This window comes from Pongo abelii, chromosome 20, assembly GCF_028885655.2.
Source record: "Pongo abelii isolate AG06213 chromosome 20, NHGRI_mPonAbe1-v2.0_pri, whole genome shotgun sequence".
Lineage (NCBI taxonomy): Eukaryota > Metazoa > Chordata > Mammalia > Primates > Hominidae > Pongo > Pongo abelii.
In genome coordinates, this window is record NC_072005.2 from 12,064,616 (window position 1) to 12,085,597 (window position 20,982).

The 20,982-nt window shown below is 46.0% G+C and overlaps 1 protein-coding gene across 9 annotated transcripts in view; it reads right to left on the reverse strand.

Annotated features, from left to right (window-relative positions):
- Positions 1 to 12,951, reverse strand: part of ZNF433 (zinc finger protein 433) — a 45,409-nt gene extending 32,458 nt beyond the window's left edge. For 2 of the 9 annotated variants that reach the window (XM_054539779.1, XM_024238257.3), the window contains exon 1: positions 5,501 to 6,437. In XM_054539779.1, coding sequence (XP_054395754.1) covers positions 5,501 to 5,746 — 246 coding nt within the window. In that variant the 5' untranslated portion in view covers positions 5,747 to 6,437. Of the gene's footprint in view, positions 1 to 4,487; positions 4,510 to 5,500; positions 6,438 to 12,244 lie in introns of those variants that run through there. The other 7 variants (XM_054539778.2, XM_054539783.2, XM_054539784.2 and 4 more) reach the window with 7 other exon arrangements.
- Positions 12,952 to 20,982: the final 8,031 nt, after the last annotated feature.

The following is a 20,982-nucleotide window of genomic DNA, read 5'->3' on the forward strand; positions in this document are numbered from 1 at the left end:
AGGTTGCAGTAAGCCGAGATCGCACCACTGCACTCCAGCCTGGGTGACAGAGCAAGACTCCATCTCAAAAAAAAAAAAAAAAGCCATCTCCAAACCAGGAAGCAGGCTCTTACCAGGCACCAGATCTGTCAGCACCTTGAACGTGGACTTCACAACTTCCAGACTTCCAGAACTGTCAGAAAGAAATGTGGATTCTTTTTTTTTTTTTTTTTTTGAGACGGAGTCTCACTGTTGCCAGGATGGAGTGCAGTGGCATGATCTCTTACTGCAACCTCTGCCTCCCAGGTTGAAGTGATCCTCCTACCTCAGCCTCCTGAGTAGCTGGGACTACAGGTGTGCACCACCATGCCCAGCTAATTTTTTGTATTTTTAGTAGAGACGGGCTTTCACCATGTTGGCCAGGATAGTCTTGATCTCTTGACCTCGTGATCCACCTGCCTCAGCCTCCCAAAGTGCTGGGATTACAGGCGTGAGCCACCACGCCTGGCCTAGAAATGTTTATTCTTTAAGTCACCCGGTTTATGGGAATTTGATATCAAAGTCCAAGATGACTAAGATAGACAGGCACTAGCCCTAGAATACATCATAGCTTTGAGATCTATACTAATAAAGAGAAAATGATAATAACAGAGAGATGGAAATATAGACCAATGGAGAGGGTCTATGGGTACAAAAACACAGAAAGAATGAATAAGACTAAGAATTTGCAAGCACAACAGATTGACTATAGTAAAAAATAATATACTGTACATTTTGAAATAACTAAAAGAGCTGGGCATACTGGCTTATGCCTGTAATCCCAGCACTTTTGGAGGTGGAGGCAGGAGGATTACTTGAGCTCATGAATTCGAGACAAGCCTGAGCAACATGGTGAAACCCCGTCTCTATGAAAAATACAAAAATTAGCTGGGTGTGGTGGAACACACCTGTAGTCCTAGCTATTTGGGAAGCTGAAGCAGGAAGATCACTTGAACCTGGGAGGTGGAGGTTGCAGTGGTGTGGCTGGCTCACGCCTGTACTCCCAGCACTTTGGGAGGCTGAGGTGGGCGGATCACAAGGTCAAGAGATTGAGACCATTCTGGCCAACACGGTGAAACCCCGTCTCTACTAAAAATACAACAATTAGCTGGATGTGGTAGTGTGCGCCTATAGTCCCAGCTACTTGGGAGGCTGAGGCAGGAGATTCACTTGAACCCAGGAGGCGGAGGTTGCAGTGAGCCGAGATTGCGCCACTGCACTCCAGCTTGTTGACAGAGTGAGACTCCATCTCAAAAAAAAAAAAAAAAAAAGACAAAGCAACTGACCAACATTCATGTTAAAATAGATATCAATCCAGGCACAGTGGCTCACACCTGTAATCCCAGCACTTTGGGATGCCAAGAGGGGACGGATCACTTGAGGTTAGGAATTCAAGATCAGCCTAGCCAGCATGGCGAAATCCCGTCTCAACTAAAAAAAAATAAAAAAATTAGCTGGGCGTAGTGGCAGTCACCAGCTACTCAGGAGGCTAAGGCACAACAATCGCTTGGACCCAGGAGGTGGAGGTTGCAGTGAGCCAAGATCGTGCCACTGCACTCCAGCCTAGGCAACACAGTGAGACTCTGTCTAAAAAATAAAGTAATATCAAAAGACAAAACAGACTCTTTGTGGAAATAAGACATGAAATCTGGGCAATATAGGAAGACCTCATCCCTACAAAAAATAACTAGCTGGGCAGAGTGGCATGGACCTGTGATCCCAGCTACTCGGGAGGCTCACGATGATTGCTTGAACCCAGGAGGTCAAGGCTGCAGTGAGCTGTGATCACACCAGTACACTCTAGCCTGGGTGACAGCAAGACCCTTTAAAAACAAAAAAAAACAACAAAAAAAAACCAGTCCTCCATCCTGCAAAGAACTGTTTTTTTTTTTTCTTTCTTTCTCTGTTTTTTTTTTTTTTTTTTTTGAGATGGAGTTTCACCGTTGCCCAGTCTGGAGTGCAGTGGCGCAATCTCGGCTCACTGCAATCTCTGCCTCCCAGGTTCAACCATTCTCCTGCCTCAGCCTCCCGAGTAGCTGGGACTACCGGCTTGTGCCACCATGTCCAGCTAATTTTTTGTATTTTTAGTAGAGACAGGGTTTCACCATGTTGGCCAGGATGATCTCGATCTCCTGACCTGGTGATCTGTGCGCCTCGGCCTCCCAAAGTGTTGGGATTACAGGCGTGAGCTACCACGCCCGGCCAGAACTGATATTTTGGGTACTCTTTGTAATTCACCAATCTACCATACTTTCTTGTGGAAATTATTTCATTTTTCTCCAGTTAAAATAGTAAACTTTCCCTATTTTTCTCCAGTAGCATTCCTAAAACTAGTCCCTATAACACAATTGGAAATCACCCACAACAAAAGGATACACCTGAGAAATGTACTACACTGTCCGTAGAGAAGAAAAAAACATATTAAGAAATGGAATATAAGACTAAATAGTGATTTTTTTTTGAGATGGAGACTCACTCTGTAGCGCAGGCTGGAATACAATGATGCAATGTCAGCTCACTGCAGCCTCCACCTCCCAGGTTCAAGGGATTCTTGTGCCTCAGTCTCCCAAGTAGCTGGGATTATAGGCATGCGCCACTATACCCAGCTAACTTTTGTATTCTTAGTAGAGACAGGGTTTCATCATGTTGGCCAGGTTGGTCTTGAACTCCTGACCTCAGGTGATCCACCTGCCTTGGCCTCTCAAAGTGCTGGGATTACAGGTGTGAGCCACCACATCCAGCCATTTTTCTGAAATCTACCTCTTTCTGGCCTGTGTGTAAAATTTTCTTATTTTGCAAGCTCTAGTGAAAAATTCAATTTACAATTAATAAAAACCCTGAAGCTGCAATAAGTGAACAATTATTTACAAAAAGACAAACCCACAGAGGGGCAATGCTGACTAGAAAGAACACAGTGATGTTTGACTCAAGTGTCAGCACAGGCCATCCTATCACATGGGACATTTCTCTATGCCCATCCTGCTCACTGAAGTGCTGAATGACTATTTTCCAACAACACTGCACTGTGCCCCTGTGTGCCCCAAGTGCATTTCCTTTTTTTTTGTTGTTGTTTTTTTTTTTGTTTTTCCTTTCTTGAGACAGAGTCTCACTCACTTGCCCAGGCTGGAGTGCAGTGGTGCGATCTCCACTCGTTGCAGAATCTACCTCCCAGGTCCAAGCAATTCTCGGGCCTCAGCCTCTGGAGTAGCTGGGACTACAGGTGTGTGCCACCACACCTGGCTAATTTCTTTTGTATTTCTAGTAGAGTCAAGGTTTCACCATATTGGCCAGGCTGGTCTCAAACTCCTGGCCTCAAGTGATCTACCCACCTCAACCTCCCAAAGTGTTGGGATTATAGGCATGAGCCACTGCACCTGGCCAGTGCATTTTCATTTACGTGGCTGAGGCAGGAGAATGGCATGAACCTGGGAGGTGGAGCTTGCAGTGAGCGGAGATCGTGCCACTACACTCCAGCCTGGGCGACAGAGCGAGACTCCGTCTCAAAAAAACAAAACAAAACAAAAAAAACGGGCCAGGCGCGGTGGCTCACACCTGTAATCCCAGCACTTTGGGAGGCTGAGGCGGGTGGATCACGAGGTCAGGAGATCAAGACCATCCTGGCTAACACAGTGAAACCCCGTCTCTACTAAAAATACAAAAAATTAGCCAGGTGTGGTGGTGGGCGCCTGTAGTCCCAGCTACTCGGGAGGCTGAGTCAGGAGAATGGCGTGAACCAGGGAGGTGGAGCTTGCAGTGAGCAGAGATGGTGCCACTGCACTCCAGCCTGGGCGACAGAACAAGACTCTGTCTCCAAAAAAAAAACAAAAATAGTTGATATTACAAATTGAAGAAGGAGAGTTGGTGTCTGGAAATTTTACAAAGGAACTGAAATTTTAGTATTGTACCGCAAGCTCTCCAGAGGTAGGCCAGGGTCACAGCGTGGAGGGTTTGAGATCTCGCTTCCTATATATTTGGAAAATGCAGAGAAGTACCAGTCAACTGGGGAGTGTTGAAAATTTTGAATAAGAAGTAATTAAACTTAATGCCTACAGTACTCTAAGATCTTCGCCAAGAACATGGAAATCAAATTCAAATGCTATTCATATAAAGTACTAACTTATGTGACAGTATGTGGCCTGAGAAAACAATAACAAGTTACTAATTTATTGGGAAATGAAATATGGGCTTAACCAGGTACAATTGGTCGAGTAACCTCTGATTATACAACCAAAAATTTTCCGCTGTATGGTCTGTGAAAATAATTCAAAAATTTAAGCTGTTGGAACTCTAAATTATCTTGAAGTTTAAAGTAATGTGATTCTGGAATTGAGTCACCTGACACTGGAAAGAGCCAGCTGGAACCCTCCCACACTTGACTACAGATTAACCATCAGACAGGCTTCACTATACCTGGACAGGCCTCATTATACCCGCTTCCTTTAGGAGTTTACACACAGCCACTGACCCACCTTCATGTTAAAACAGACATCAACCGACTGGAAACGCAGACTCTCTGTGACAATAAGAAACCAAATTACAAACAAGACCTAAGGCCATGCAAGGCAAGAGGTAAGTCAAATCTTAGAATTCATAAAATCTAAAGAATAGGTCTTTTGTTTTGGGTGGGATGAAATCATATGAGAAATACCAGACCCTCTTCACTTAAGCAATCCTTCCTACCGCCTCGAAGTTTTAGACAAAGCTTCACACTCTCCACCAACGGCCACCTACAAAATCTCTCAACCACCTGCACCTTCTAACCCCCCTTCCACAGGTCCTGCCCTTTCTGCCAAAGGAACTTACACCTTCCAGGCATTGATGCATGATTTTCCCTGCAATTCCTGTCCCCCTGAAATGAATAAAAACAAACTGTCTTGAGCCGCCTCGGGACCACTTACTCCAGGCCTCCTGGGGTTGTGTTTTCTTCAGCCGAGGCCTCCTATTCGGCTCTGAATAAACTTATTTATTTTACATCGTTTGGCATTTTCCGTTAACAAATTACAAGCCAGGACTGAGTGTTTATCATTCAGGAATCTCAAAGGAACTCTAATTATTAATATATATTTTTAAAACCCTATTCTGAGAAGCAAAACTCTAATTGTTAACGTGTCTCAGTTTAATTTTTAAGAGGAGAAAGGAGCTACTGGGGACCCCACAGTCCACCCTCCTCCTACACAAACCCCCACAACCGAGGCGGGATCCCCCCATGACCCTCGCGTAGTCCCCGCACAATCTGGGGAGACGCGGGGCAGCGGGCGCGGAGCTGCCCAGAGAGGGCTCTGGGAACTGGGTGACAATCACTGCGCAGTGATAGGACGAGACGCCCGGGTCCCGGCTGCCGGCCCAGCCCCACCGTGGGGCCAAGGGGACCAAGGGCCGAGCTGTCCCACGGGGAATCGGGTCCCAGACCCCGGAACAACCGGTTCCGGCCGGTTCCAACCAGCTCCTCCCCCGTCTCGGGACCCCTGGCCCCCAAGCTCACCATTTCTTGCCTTTCAGGTGACTCCCACGACCAGTGCGGGTCACAGCATAGGTGACAGAAGCTATGGCAGAGGCACCTGAACCCTCTCGGAGGGGAAAACCAGGCTCCCAACCTCAGCTCGCCTCCCGCTGCCAGGGACTGAGGAGAGCAGGGCCTTCCCCTCCCCGATGGACACTTGGCAGGCCCCGCCCGGCGCCCCTGATTGGACGAAGCGCCGGGCCCCGCCCCCTCAGCCGTGAGTGACATTAGAAGCCCTTGGTAACGGGGCTCTGAGAACCCGTTTGACCGGATCCAGCGATAGATTCTTTAAGCCAGAGGTCTGTAACCTTTTTAGCACCAGAACCGGTTTCGTGGAAGACAGTTTTCCTACGGGGGCAGATAGTTTCGGAATGAAACTTCCACCTCAGATCAGGCATTTTATCCTCATAAGGCGAACCCAACCTAGATCCCTCGCATGCGCAGCTCACAATAGGGTTCGGGCTCCTATGACACACTAATGCCTCTGCTGATCTGACAGGAAGCATATCTCTGGCGATAATGCCCGCTGGCTCGCCCACTAGCCGCTCACCTCCTGCTGTGCGGGCTGGTTCCTTACAGGCCATGGACCGGGGTTTGGGAACCCCTGCCATAGAGTACTGTTGAATAGAAACTTTAGCTCATCCGGCGTGGGGGTGGGGGGTAGCTCATGCCTGTAACCCCACCACTTTGGGAAGCCAAGGCAGGCAGATTGCTTGAGCCTAGGAACTTAAGACCAGCCTGGGTAACATAGCAAAACCCCGCCTCTACAAAAAATCCAAATATTAGTCGGGCGTGGTGGTGCATGTTTGTAGTCCCAGCTACTTGGAAGGCTGAGATGAGAGGATCGCCTGAGCCCAGAGAGGTCGAGGCCACAGTGAGCTGTGATTTTACCAGGCTGGGTGTCAGAGTGAGACCCCGTCTCCGAAAAAAAAAAAAAAAAAAAAGGGAATTGCAATGGAGTTTAATACACATACAGCCGGCTAAATGAAAGAGAGGAGTTTTATTTTTATTCAATTCTGCCTCCCTAAAAAATGGGAGGCTAGGTTTTGTTTTTTTGTTTGTTTTTTTTTTTTTTTTTTGAGACGGAGTCTCGCTGTCGCCCATGCTGGAGTACGGTGGCGCAATCTCGGCTCACTGCAACCTCCGCCTCCCGGGTTCAAGCGATTCTCCTGCCTCAGCCTCCTGAGAAGCTGGGATGACAGGCATGCGCCACCCTGCCCAGCTAATTTTTGTATTTTTAGTAGAGACGGGGTTTTATCATATTGGTCAGGCTAGTCTCAAAACTCCTGACCTCATGATCCGCCCGCCTCGGCCTCCCAGCCTCCCAAAGTGCTGGGATTACAGGCGTGAGCGGCGGCACCCTGTCGAGGCTAGGGTTTTAAAGATAATTTGGTGAGCAGGAGGCTGGAAAATGGGGAATGCTGATTGGTCGCGAAAAGGATATCATAGGGAGTCTCAGCTGTCTTCTTGCACTGAGTCAGTTCTTGGCTAGGGGCCACTGGAGCAGGTGAGCCAGTTTATTGGTCTGTGTGATGCTAGCAAATTTATCAGAATGAAGGGTCTCAAAAATACCTCAAACACCAATCTTAGGTGTTACAACAATAATGTTATCCACAGGAGCAAGTGGGAAGGTTGGGAATCTTGTCTCCTCTGGTCGAATATTTCCTGAACCATAATTTCTAATCTTGTGGCTAATTTCTTAGTTTTACAAAGGCAATCTGGTTCCCAAGCAAGGAGACAATTTCTTTAGGGAAGCAGCAGTTATGACTTTTGCTTTAAAGCTAAACTAAACTCCTTCCAACATTAGTAAGACCTATATCCAGGAATAAACAAGGGTAGGTTGGAGGCTAAAGAAAAGATGGAGTTCGCTTAGATCTGATCTCTTTCACTGTCATAATTTTCTCACTGTTATAATTCTTGCAAAGGGGTTTTCAGATGTAGCGTCATACTTCTAGCTCCTGGCAACATTTATGTTGGAACTCATATACAGCAACTAAATCACTGGAACAGGATAATTGGTTGAGGATTTACTAACTGCTCCATCAGGTAGAAGTGGCACTCCTTACTGATTTAACTGAAAGCATTATTTCCTGAGCCATGGAGACTGAGGATAGCAATGATATATGATCTAAAGAAGTTCCCACTCTGCTGCTTCTCTCTAGTGAAGTCCTGCCAGACACCTTATTACTTCCACTGCCACTTTTTCCTCCTCCAAATGTGGCTAAGCAATTACTTCCCTTATGGAAGACTCTACAAAGATGAAAACATGGCTAGGTTGATGGGGTCACTCTGAGACAAGGTAGACTTATGTTATACTTTTTGCAAAAGTGACTTCAGATATGGAATCATAATTTTAGCTGCTGGCAGGAATGATGTTGGAATTCATATACAGACACTAAATGACTGGAAAAGGACAATTGGTTGAAGGTTTACTAATTGTTCCCTCAAGAGGAAGTGCCATTCCCTATTGATTTAATTGACAGCACTATTTCCTCAGCCATGGAAACTGAGTACAGCAATAATATGTGATCTAAAGAACATTCCACTCTGAGGGCCAGGTGCAGTGGCTCATGCCTATAATCCCAACATTTTAGGAGGCCAAGGCAGGCAGATCACGTGAGGTCAGGAGACCAGCCTTGACAACACAGCGAAACCCCATCTCTACTAAAATCACACAAATTAGCTGGGTGTGGGCTGGGCACGGTGGCTCACACATGTAATCCCAGCACTTTGGGAGGTCAAGGTGGGCAGGTCATCTGAGGTCGGGAGATCAAGACCAGCCTGACCAACATGGAGAAACTCCATCTCTATTAAAAATACAAAATTAGCTGGGCATGCTGGCGCATGCCTGTAATCCCAGGTACTCAGGAGGCTGAGGCATGAGAATCGCTTGAACCTGGGAGGTGGAGGCTGCAGTGAGCTGAGATCGTGCCACTGCACTCCAGCCTGGGTGACAGTGTGAGACTCTATCTTTAAAAAAAAAAAAAAAGGCTGGGCGCGGTGGCTCACGCCTGTAATCCCCGCACTTTGAGAGGCCGAGGCGGGCGGATTACCTGAGGTCAGGAGTTCAAGACCAGCCTGGCCAACATGGCGAAACCCCGTCTCTACTTAAAATACAAAAAATTAGCCAGGCGTGGTGGTACGCACCTGCAATCCCTGCTACTCAGGAGGCTGAGGCAGGAGAATTGCTTGAACCTGGGAGGCGGAGGTTGCAGTGAGCCGAGATCGCACCACTGCACTCCAACCTGGGGGACAAGAGCGAGACTTCGTCTCAAAAAAAAAAACGAAAAAACTTTCTACTCTGCTTCTTCCCTCTGGTAATGTTCTGCCAGGTACATTAGTACTTCCACTGACACTTTTTCCTCCTCCAAAGGTAGCTAAGCAATTGTTATTTCCCTCATGGAAAACTGAGTATAAATGGGAATATAGCTAGACCAATGAGGTCACGCAGAGGCAAAGGAGACTTATGTTGTTTATCAAGTTTTCTTTTCAGTAGCTTAATTTTCACTTCTATTTGTTTAATTTTTTATTTTTTTGGAGACAGAACCTCACTCTGTCATCCAAGCTGGAGTGCACTAGCATGATCTCAGCTCACTGCAACCTCTACCTCCTGGGTTCAAGCAATCCTCTCACCTCAGCCTCCTGAGTAGCTGGGACCACAGGCCTATGCCACCATGCCTGGCTAATTTTTGTGTTAGTTTGTAGACACAAATTCTCACTATGTTGCCCAGGCTGGTCTTAAACTCATGGGCTCTAGCAATCCACCCACCTTGACTTGCACACAGTGCTGGGATTGATTACAGGCGTGAGCAACCATGCCCAGCCTTCATTTCTACTTTTTTATTATTTTAAAATTTTGTTTATTTATTTTTCTTTATTTTTAGAGACAAGAGCTTCCTACCTAGTCCAGGCTGGGGAACAGTGCAGCATTAAACTAATTCTCCTGACTCAGCTTCCTGACAAGCAGTGACCATAGACACATGCCACCACACCTGGATATTTTACAAAATTAATAGTACCTAAATATGGCTGGGCGCGGTGGCTCACGCCTGTAATCCCAGCACTTTGGGAGGCCGAGGCGAGCAGATCACAAGGTGAGGAGTTTGAGACCAGCCTGGCCAATATGGTGAAACCCCATCTCTACTAAAAATACAAAATTAACCGGGCATGGTGGCACATGCCCGTAATCCCAGCCGAGATCGTGCCACTGCATTCCAGCCTGGGTGACACAGCGAGGCTCCGTCTCAAGAAAAAAAAAAAAAGAAAGAAAAGAAAAAAGAAATTAGATGGGTATGGGCCGGGCACAGTGGCTCACGCCTGTAATCGCAGCACTCTGGGAGGCTGAGGCGGGCGGATCACGAGGTCAGGAGATCAAGACCATCCTGGCTAACACAGTGAAACCCATGTCTACTAAAAATTACAAAAAACTAGCCGGGCGTGGTGGCGGGCGCCTGTAGTCCCAGCTACTCAGGAGGCTGAGGCAGGAGAATGGTGTGAACCCAGGAGGTGGAGCTTGCAGTGAGGCGAGATCGCACCACTGCACTCCAGCACTCCAGTCTGGGCGACAGAGTGAGACTGTCTCAAAAAAAAAAAAAAAAAAAAGAAAAAGAAAGAAATTAGATAGGTGTGGTGGCTCACACTTGTAGTCCCAGCTATTCGGGAGGCTGAGATGGGAGGATCCCATGGGCCTGGGAGATATAGGCTGCAGTGAGCAGTGATCAAGCCACTGCACTCCAGCCTAAGTGACAGATGGAGACTGTCCCAAACAAAACAAACTAGGCAGAAAAGCTAAGGATAGCACCTTCGAATTTGTCCCTAAGTTGTCGAAGTCTTGGACCCGCACTGAAGGAATTCCCTGGTACTTAGACACTAGATAAAGCAGAAGTGAAGACTACACTCTAATTATCCTCCTTTGTTTTAGGTTTCTTCCTGAAGGACTTGTGAAAAGTCACTTCCTCTATCCAGGTAACGTTTTTCTGTTGACCCCCAAATTTTAAACAAAGCTTTTCTTCCCTAACCAATTGCAAATCAGAAAATCTTTAAATCTACCTATGACCTGTAAGCCCCAGCTTTAAAATATCCCACCCTTTCAAGCATAAACCAATGAGTAATCTCCATGTATTCATTTGTTATTTTGCCTGTAGCATCTACATTCCTAAAACTTACCCCTGCTTCTAAAAATCCCTGCCTGCAATCCAGTGGGGGAGGTCAGGATTTAAGACTTTGGCTGGGCACAGTGGCTCACGCCTATAATCCCAGCACTTTGGGAGGCCGAGGCAGGCAGATCACAAGGTCAGGAGATCAAGACCATCCTGGCTAACATGGTGAAACCCCGTCTCTACTAAAAAATACAAAAAAAAAAAAAAAAAAAAGACTTTATACCTGTGTGGTCCTCCTTGATTGGGACTCTGCAATAAAAGGCTTTTTCCACATGACTTCAAACCCCAGTGTAAATGCCTGGCTTTCCAGGGCAAGGCAACTGGATCACAGTTCTGTCCTCAACCCCTGGGGCTCTGGTCGCAAGGCTGGAAATAGACAGGCTTTCTCCCACATCTTTCTTACTTTCATATAGGAAAGAAGTAGCTTCCTTCTTTAAAATCAAAACTGTTTTATCCTCAAGATATGTACCTTCACGGACAGCACAAAGTTAACTTTTCAGAATATGTTTATCAGCCAGGTAGAGTGGCTTACAGCTGTAATCCTAGCACTTTTGGAAACTAAGGTGGGAGGATTGCTCACGGCTAGGTGTTCACAACCAGCCTGAGCAATGGAATGGGAACCTGTCTCTATGAAAGGAATGAAAAATGAGCTAAGAATGGTGGTACCTGTCTGTAGTCATAGCTACTCAGAAGGCTAAGGCAAGAGGATCATTTGAGCCCAAGAGTTCAAGGCTACAGGGAACTATGATTGTACCACTGCACTTCAACCTGGGTGACAGAGGGACACCCTGTCTCCCAAAACACACACACACACACAAATACATATATACATGTATGTATGTATATAAATATCCTATATATTTTACTTATGCATTTTAAATATAGTTACGTTAAAATATATATGCATATTTATATACAGAATATAAATATGTATATTTCATCTTATTTATTTATTTATTTATTTTTGAGACGGAGTTTCACTCTTGTTGCCCAGGCTGGAGTGCAATGGCACAATCTCGGCTTACCGCAACCTCTGCCTCCTGGGTTCAAGAAATTCTCCTGCTTCAGCCTGCCACACCTGGCTAATTTTGTATTTTTAGTAGAGATGGGGTTTCTCTATGTTGGTCAGGCTGGTCTCGAACTCCCGACCTCAAGTGATCTGCCTGCCTCCGCCTCCCAAAGTGCTGGGATTACAGGGGTGAGCCACTGTGCCTGGCCTATTTTATTTTATTATGTAATAGAGATAACGTCTCACCATATTGCCCAAGCTGGTCTCAACCTCTTCAGCTTAAGCAATCCTCCTGCCTTGGCTTCCCAAAATGCTGAGATTACAGGTGTCTCTGCAGTGAGTCCTTCCATCTACTTCTGAGTCCCATCTAAGGACTTTACCTTATTGCTTACAACCAGAGTTTCTAGCCAGCATGAGTCCTTACATGCTTTTGAAGGATTGAGGCAGATCTAAAGGCTTTACCACATTGCTTACACTCATAGGGTTTCTCTCCAGTGTGAATCCTTTCATGATAGAGAAAAGAGTTGGAAGAAATGAAGGCTTTCCCACATTGTTTACATTTATAGGGTTTCTCTCCAGTGTGAGTCCTTTTATGATAGCGAATGGAATTAGAATAAATGAAGGCTTTTCCACATTGCTTACACTCATAGGGTTTCTCTCCTGTGTGAGTCCTTTCATGCATCTTAAGTTGTGAGGCAACTCTAAAGACTTTACCACATTGCTTACATCCATAGGGTTTCTCTCCTGTGTGAGTTCGTATGTGCTTTTGAAGGACTGAGGCAGATCTGAAGGCTTTCCCACATTGCTTACACTCATAGGGTTTCTCTCCAGTGTGAGTCCTTTCATGATAGTGAAAGGAATTAGAAGAAGTGAAGGTTTTCCCACATTGTTTACATTCAAAGGGTTTCTCTCCAGTGTGTGTCCTTTCATGTATTCGAAGATCCTTGACAAAACTGAAGGCTTTCTCACATTTCTTACATTCATAAGGTTTCTCTCCAGTGTGAGTCTTTTCGTGATAGCGAAAAGAAGTGGAAGAAATAAAGCCCTTACCACATAGCTTACACTCATAGGGTTTCTCTCCAGTGTGTTTTCTTTCATGTACTCGCAGGTACTTGACAGATCTGAAGGCTTTCCTACATTGTGTACACTCATAGGGTTTCTCTCCACTGTGAGTCCTTTCATGATATTGAAAGGAACTGGGACAATTGAAGGCTTTACCACATTGCTTGCATTTATAGCGTTTCTCTCCAGTGTGACTTTTCTCGTGTCTTTTTAATGAACTGGGAGAAAAAAAGGCTTTCCCACATATGTTACATTTATGAGGTCTCTCTCCAGTGTGCATTCTCATGTGTGTTTGAAAGCTTACAAGATAAGAGAATGCTTTCCCACACTGCTTACATTCATAGGGTTTTTTTGCAGAGTGGATTATTTCATGTCTACGAACAGAACTGGAAAAACTGAATGCTTTCCCACACTGCTTACATTCATAGGGTTTTTTTGCAGAGTGGATTCTTTCATGTCTACGAACAGAACTGGGAAACCTGAATGCTTTCCCACATTCCTTACATTCATAAGGCTTTTCCCCAGTGTGAGTTCTTCCATGTATTGCAAGGCTACTGGAATAACTAAAGGCTCTGAGGTGCCTATTAAGGGATGAAAGACCCATGCTGATGTCTCCACACACACTGCTTTCATATGATTGTACTCCAGGAGTTTTCTTCTTCAGTGTGTCATCTGGAACCTGTGTCAAAACTTCTCCATGCTGATGACTTTCTTTACTTTCAGAGAGTCTCTCTCCTATAAGTCTTCTGTGAACAATGAAAGCACATTATAATGGGTTTATCACTAATTTTAATTCCTTTGCAAGTATTACACTTGCATTTTTAACAGTGCCCAGCAAAGTGTAGGCTTTCTGTCCTGTCTGAACATGAATGGAACACATGCTGTACAAGATGGCCTAGCCAGGCCAGGCCTGGTGGCTCACGCCTGTAATCCCAGCACTTTGGGAGGCCGAGGCAGGTGGATCACGAGGTCAGGGGATCGAGACCATCCTGGCTAACATGGTGAAACCCTGTCTCTACTAAAAAATACAAAAAATTAGCCAGGCATGGTGGCGGGCACCTACAGTCCCAGCTACTCAGGAGGCTGAGGCAGGAGAATGGCGTGAACCTGGGAGGCGGAGCTTGCAGTGAGCCGAGATCATACCACTGTACTCCAGCCTGGGTGACAGAGCGAGACTCTGTCTCAAAAAAACAAACAAACAAAAAAAAGATGGCCCAGCCATATCTCTTATCAAAAAAGATAATATTGATAACAGGGATTTTAAATGCTTTATTTATTTATTTATTTATTTATTTATTTATGAGACCGAGTCTCACTCTGTCATCAGGTTGGAGTGCAGTGGCACCATCTCGGCTCACTGCAACCTCCACCTCCCAGGTTCAAGCGATCCTCCTGCCTCAGCCTCCCAAGAGACTACAGGCACGCACCACCACGCCCAGCTAATTTCTTGTATTTTTAGTAGAAACAGGCTTTCACCATGTTGGCCAGGATGGTCTCGATCTCTTGAGCTCGTGATCCACCCACCTCAGCCTTCCAAAGTGCCGGGATTACAGGTGTGAGCCACCATGTCCAGCTTTTACATGCTATTTTAAAGTAAACTATTTTATAAATATGGTCTTTGTCTTTTTGTCTGTTTGTTTTTGAGTCAGGGTCTCACCCTGTGGCCCAGGCTGCCCTCCAGTGATGCCATCATGACTCAGTGCAACCTTAGACTCCCAGGTTTGCCGGGCACGGTGGCTCACTCCTGTAATCCCAGCACTTTGGGAGGCCGAGGCAGGCGGATCACAAGGTCAGGAGATCGAGACCATCCTGGCTAACATGGTGAAACCCCGTCTCTAATAAAACTACAAAAAATTAGCCGGGCATGGTGGTGGGCGCCTGTGGTCCCAGCTACTCGAGAGGCTGAGGCAGGAGAATGGCGTGAACCTGGGAGGCAGAGCTTGCAGTGAGCCAAGATCGTGCCACTGCACTCCAGCCTGGGTGACAGAGCAAGACTCCGTCTCAAAAAAAAAAACAAAAAAACAAAAAACTCCCAGGTTCAAATGATCTACCATCCTGACCTCCAAAAGGGCTAGATTATACACATAAGCCATGTCACACTTTATATGTTTCTAGGGAAGCTTTTCTAAGAATAAATACATTGGAACTAGGTTTATTTCTTATGCTTGCTTCTTTTTAACATTTTCTTCCATTCTGTCTACAGAGACATTATTTTCTCTTGTAAGTGCCAGTTACCTTAGGTTTCTCCTAGGATTTTGGTGCTCATCTTCAATGTACTGGTTGTTCCACTTTTTTCCTAAAATGCGGACCCAGAAAAATAGTCCTGAATTAGTATAAAATTATAAAAAAAGTTACTTGATTCTATGTCATGGCTCATGGCACCTGTGCCTCATTTATCCAAAGTATTCCCTGACCGTATTCCGAATCACTCAACAGCACTAATGAGCTAGAAACACCTGTTCTTTAATTCACTGAGGGAAGTAATACTGTCATTCTTACCTATGGAGGCCAGGTTCCTCAAGCTTTCCTGCATCACTTTCCTGTAGAGATTTTTCTGGGAAGGATCCAGCAAAGCCCACTCCTCCTGGGTGAAGTTCACAGCCACATCCTCAAAGGCCACCGAATCCTGAAATATCCCACATGTGGACAGGAGGATGAGTGAGGCTGACAGCACTGGGTTCCTATACCCTGTTCCTAGGAGGTTCTCAGGATGCTGTGGTGTATGGACTCCAAACATTTATTCCATGACTTGGTCATCAGATCCCTTACTCTCTGTCTACACTCACTTTCTTCCATAAAACAATTTTGATGCTAGAATTGAACTCTGGATGGGGTAAAGCAACAGCAGAATAGGAAAAATGTGTGTTTCTGGTGAGTCCAGGGAGAAAGGCGTGCTGCCTGGACTGCCCTTAATGTCTGAAGTGTGGATCTGCAGCACCTGTCATAACAAACTCCTTTGAATTTCTGAGCAAAACAAATTTAATGTTAGCAGCCCTAAGGCTGCATATTCTTGGAAACGCCTGTTCACAAAGTTTAACCTTTGTGATGACTAGAAAGTGGGTTTTGTTCTGATTCCAGTAGCAGAAGCCAAAAACAAAAAAACTGGGTTTTGCAAGGGGCTTTATTAATCTAACTGATAAGAGAGTCTGGCCAGGCACGGTGGCTCATGCCTATAAATCTCAGCACTTTGGGAGGCGAAGGCAGGCGGATAGCCTGAGGTCAGGAGTTTGAGACCAACCTGGCCAACAGGGCAAAACCCCGTCTCTACTAAAAATAATAAAATTAGCCAGGCATAGTGATGGGCTCCTGTAATTCCAGCTACTTGGGAGGCTGAAGCAGGAGAATCACTTGAACCCATGAGGCAGAGGTTGCAGTGAGCCAAAAATGTGCCACCACACTTCAGCCTGGGTGACAGAGCCAGACTCCATCGGTTAAAAAGAAAAAAAAATTCTAATTGATAAGAGAGTCATAACTAACTAAAACAAAAACTCACGAAAAGAAACCTTTCTGGGAAACCGTATGTGGATAGAAAAACCTAAACTGGGCTGGACACAGTGGCTCATGCCTATAATTCCAGCACTTTGGGAGGCCAAGGCGGACAGATCACCTGAGGTCAGCAGTTCAAGACCAGCCTGATCAATATGATGAAACCCTGTCTCCACTAATAGATAATCCCAAGTGTTGGTAAACCACAAAAATAAAGACACACACATGAAAGGCTAGATGGTTGATCCATACATACACTCTACTGGCATTATCTTTCAAATTGGAATTTATCCATAATCTATAACCCAGTGACTTTTCCCCCAATATGTGAGAAATTTATGTTCCATTTTCATATGGCAAAGAAAACCAACCATGACATTGTCACCAAGGTCAAAAACTAAACTGTAAACCCAAATCCCATTAAGCAGTGAAATGCATAAGTAAACTGGGCGACCCATGACTCAACACAGTGGCACGTTTGCAACAGAATGAGGCAAAAAGTCAGAAACAAACCCTTTTGGTATGACATGAAAGGTACATTAATTGCAATACTAAGTTACTGGAAACTCCAAATAGCCAAAATTCTACTTTGTGATAAAAGAAAATATGGCAGGCCTGGGCCGGGTGCGGTGGTTCACGCCTGTAATCCCGGCACTTTGGGAGGCCGAGACGGGTGGATCACGGGGTCAGGAGATTGAGACCATCCTGGCTAGCACGGTGAAACCCCGTCTCTACTAAAAATACATAAAACTAGCCGGTCTTGGTGGCGGGCGCCTGTAGTCCCAGCTACTGGGGAGGCTGAGGCAGGAGAATGGTGTGAACCCAGGAGGCAGAGCTTGCAGTGAGCCAAGATCGAGCCACTGCACTCCAGCCTGGGCGACTGAGCGAGACTCCGTCTCAAAAAAAAAAAAAAAAAGAAAAGAAAAAATATGGCAGGCCTGGCACAGTGGCTCACGCCTGTAATCCCAGCACTTTAGGAGGCAGGCGCGGATGGATCACCTGAGGTCAGGAGTTCGAGACCAGCCTGGCCAACCTGGTGAAACCACGTCTCTACTAAAAATACAAATATCAGCTGGGCGTGGCGGCAGGTGCTTGTAATCCCAGCTACTTGGGGGGCCGAGGCAGGAGAATCACTTGAATCTGGGAGGTGGAGATTACAATGAGCCAAGATCGTTCATTGCACTCCAGCCTGGGCAACAGAGCAAGACTCTGTCTCAAAAAAAAAAAGAAAAGAAAGAAAGAAAGGCTGGGCGCGGTGCCTCAGCACTTTGGGAAACTGAGGTGGGCAGATCACAAAGTCAGGAGTTTGAGACCAGCCTGGCCAATATAGTGAAACCCCGTCTCTACTAAAAATATAAAAATTAGCTGGGCGTGGTGGCAGGCACCTGTAGTCCCAGCTACTCGGGAAGCTGAGGCAGGAGAATCGCTTGAACCCAGGAGGCAGACGTTGCAGTGAGCCGAGATCACGCCACTGCACTCCAGCCTCGGCGAGAGGGAGCTCCATCTCAAAAAAAAAAAAAAAAAAGATAATACAGCTACAAAGAATAACAAAAAGAAGGCTGGGTGCAGTGGCTCATGTCTGTAATTCCAGCACTTTGGGAGGTGGATCACCTGAGGTCAGGAGTTCAAGACCAGCCCAGCCAAAGTGGTGAAACCCCATCTCTACTAAAAATACAAAAATTAGTCAGGTGTGGTGGCAGGTGCCTGTAATCCCAGCTACTTGGGAGGCTGAGGAAGGAGAATCGCTTGGACCCGGGAGATAGAAGTTGTAGTTAGCAGAGGTGGTGTCACTGCACTCCAGCCTGAGTGACAGAGCCAGACTCCCTCTCAAAAAAAAAAAAAAAAAAAAGAATAACAGGCTGGGCACAATGGCTCACACCTGTAATCCCAACACTTTGGGAAGCCAAGGCGGGTGGAGCATGAGGTCAGGAGTTCAAGACCAGCTTGGCCAACCTAGTGAAACCCCGTCTCTACTAAAAATACAAAAATTAGCCAGGCATGGTGGCGCATGCCTGTAATCCCAGATACTCGGGAGGCTGAGGCAGGAGAAGCACTTGAACCTGGGAGGTGGAGGTTGCAGTGAGCTGAAATCATGCCATTGTACTCCAGCTTGGGCAACAAGAGCGAAACTCCGTCCCAAAAAAAAAAGAATAACCAAAAGAATCAAAATTTTGACCACCTTTGTGTGCCATAGTTAGGTGACATCAAAGAAACACACCACAACTGCCCAAGGACTATTCATTTTCCAGGGTGGTGTTCCCGAGTATATTCTTACTGACATGGCATCCAATTTTAAAACATCCAATTTTGGCCGGGTTCAGTGGCTCATGCCTGTAATCCCAGCACTGTGGGAGGCCAAAGCAGGCAGATCACCTGAGATCAGGAGTTTGAGACCAGCCCGGCCAACATGGTGAAACCCTGTCTCTACTAAAAATACAAAAATTAGCCAGGTATGGTGGCATGCGCCTGTAGTCCCAGCTACTTGGGAGGCTGAAGCAGGAGAATCGATTGAACCCAGGAGGTGGAGTTTGCAGTGAGCCGAGATTATGCCACTGCACTCCAGCCTGGGCGACAGAAAGAGACTCCGCCTCAAAAATAAATAAATAAATAAGAAGCAATTAAACTGAACTTGCTATAGAACACTAAGACCCTTCACAAGCATACTGAAGTCAAATTCAAATCCAGTTCACATAAATTTCTAATCTGTGGCCTGAGAAAACAATATCACTAATGACTAATTTATAGGTAAATGACGTTTAGGCTTAACCAGGCACAATAGGTCAATTAATCTCTGATTACATAACCAAAAGTTTTACCTGTACAGACTGTGAAAATAGGTGATTCAAAAATTTAAGCTGCTAGAACTCTAAATTATCTTGAGGTTTAAAGGAATGCGATTCTGGGGTTGAGACACCTGACAGGCAGGGTAACAGAGCCAGCCAGGGAACCTTCCATTCCCTGATTACAGATTAGCTTTCTTTCTTCCTATATTGTTTTGTGAAATATTTTAAATGACCGAAGCAAGTCATGAAAGACCCCTTCCCTCTTAAGGATTGATTTCATTATAGACTAACTTCCCTCTTACTTTTCTCACACAAAGACTTCATGGCCATCACATCTTCTGAAGCTGGAAATGTTAAATTCATTTTTTTAAATAAGAAAAGAACTGAAAACCGGCCGGGCGCGGTGGCTCACGCCTGTAATCCCAGCACTTTGGGAGGCCAAGGTGGGCGGATCACGAGGTCAGGAGATCGAGGCCATCCTGGCTAACACGGTGAAACCCCGTCTCTACTAAAAAATGAAAAAAAATTAGCTGGGCGCGGTGGCGGGCGCCTGTAGTCCCAGCTACTGGGGAGGCTGAGGCAGGAGAATGGCGTGAACCCGGGGGGCGGAGCTTGCAGTGAGCAGAGATCGCGCCACTGCACTCCAGCCTGGGCGACAGAGCGAGACTCCGTCTCAAAAAACAAAAAAAAAAAAAAAAAAGAAAGAAAAGAAAAGAAATTAAAACCTTTTGCGAAGAAAATTTTAAAGTCCTGGGCCGGGCGCGGTGGCTCACGCCTGTAATCTGATACAGGAGAATCGCTTGAACCTGGGAGGCGGAGGTTGCCGTGAGCCGAGATTGCGCCATTGCACTCCAGCCTCGGCAACAAGAGCGAAACTCCGTCTCAAAAACAAAAACAAAAACAAACAAACAAACCTGTACTAAATTGTATAATTAATCTAGTTGTATTAATTAGTTGTATTAAATTAGTTGTACAATTAATTTAGTTGTACTAATTAGTTGTATTAATTGTACAATTAATTTAGTTGTACTAATTGTTGCGATAATTAAATTTCTTCGTTTTTTGCCTATATAAGAAGGAGCTTAACTTTTTTTTTTTTGAGACAGAGTCTCATTCTTTCACCATGGCTGGAGTGCAGTGGGGCATTCCACTGTAATCCCAGCACTTTGGGAGGCCGAAGCGGGTGAATCACGAGGTCAGGAGTTCGAGACCAGCCTGGCCAATATCATGACACCCCCGTCTCTACTAAAAATACAAAAATTGGCCGGGCGCAGTGGCTCACGCCTGTAATCCCAGTACCTTGGGAGGCCGAGGTGGGCGGATCACAAAGTCAGGAGGAGTTCAAGACCAGCCTGGCCAATATGGTGAAACCCATCTCTACTAAAAATACAAAAATTAGCCAGGCGTGGTGGCTGGCGCTTGTAGTCCCAGCTACTCGGGAGGCTGAGGCAAGAGAATGGCTTGAACCTGGGAGGCGGAGGTTGCGGTGAGCCGAGATGGCGCCACAGCACTTCAGCCTGGGGCGACGGAGCGAGACTCCGTCTCAAAAATATAAAAATCTGGTAAAATAAAAACAGGTCTTTTGGGGAAGGGAGTGGGGACTGGGATGGAATAACGTGGCAGATAACAGCCCTCCTTCCTACAGCCTCCAAATTTTAGACAAAGTTTACACACTCTCAACCAACTGCCACCTACAGAATCCCTCCACCACCTGTGCCTTCTAACCCCGCTTCCATGTGTTCTGCCTTTCGGCCGAAGGAACTTACACCTTCCCGGCACTGATTCATAATTTTCCTGCAATTCCTGTCTCCCTGAAATGAATAAAACCAAACTGTCAGGAGCTGCCTCGGGATTGCTTACTCCAGGCTTCGTGGGGTTGTGTTTCCCTCAGCCGAGGTCTCTCCTATTCGGCTCAGAATAAACTTATTCTACACGGTTTGGGTTTTTCCGTTACCAAACCACAAG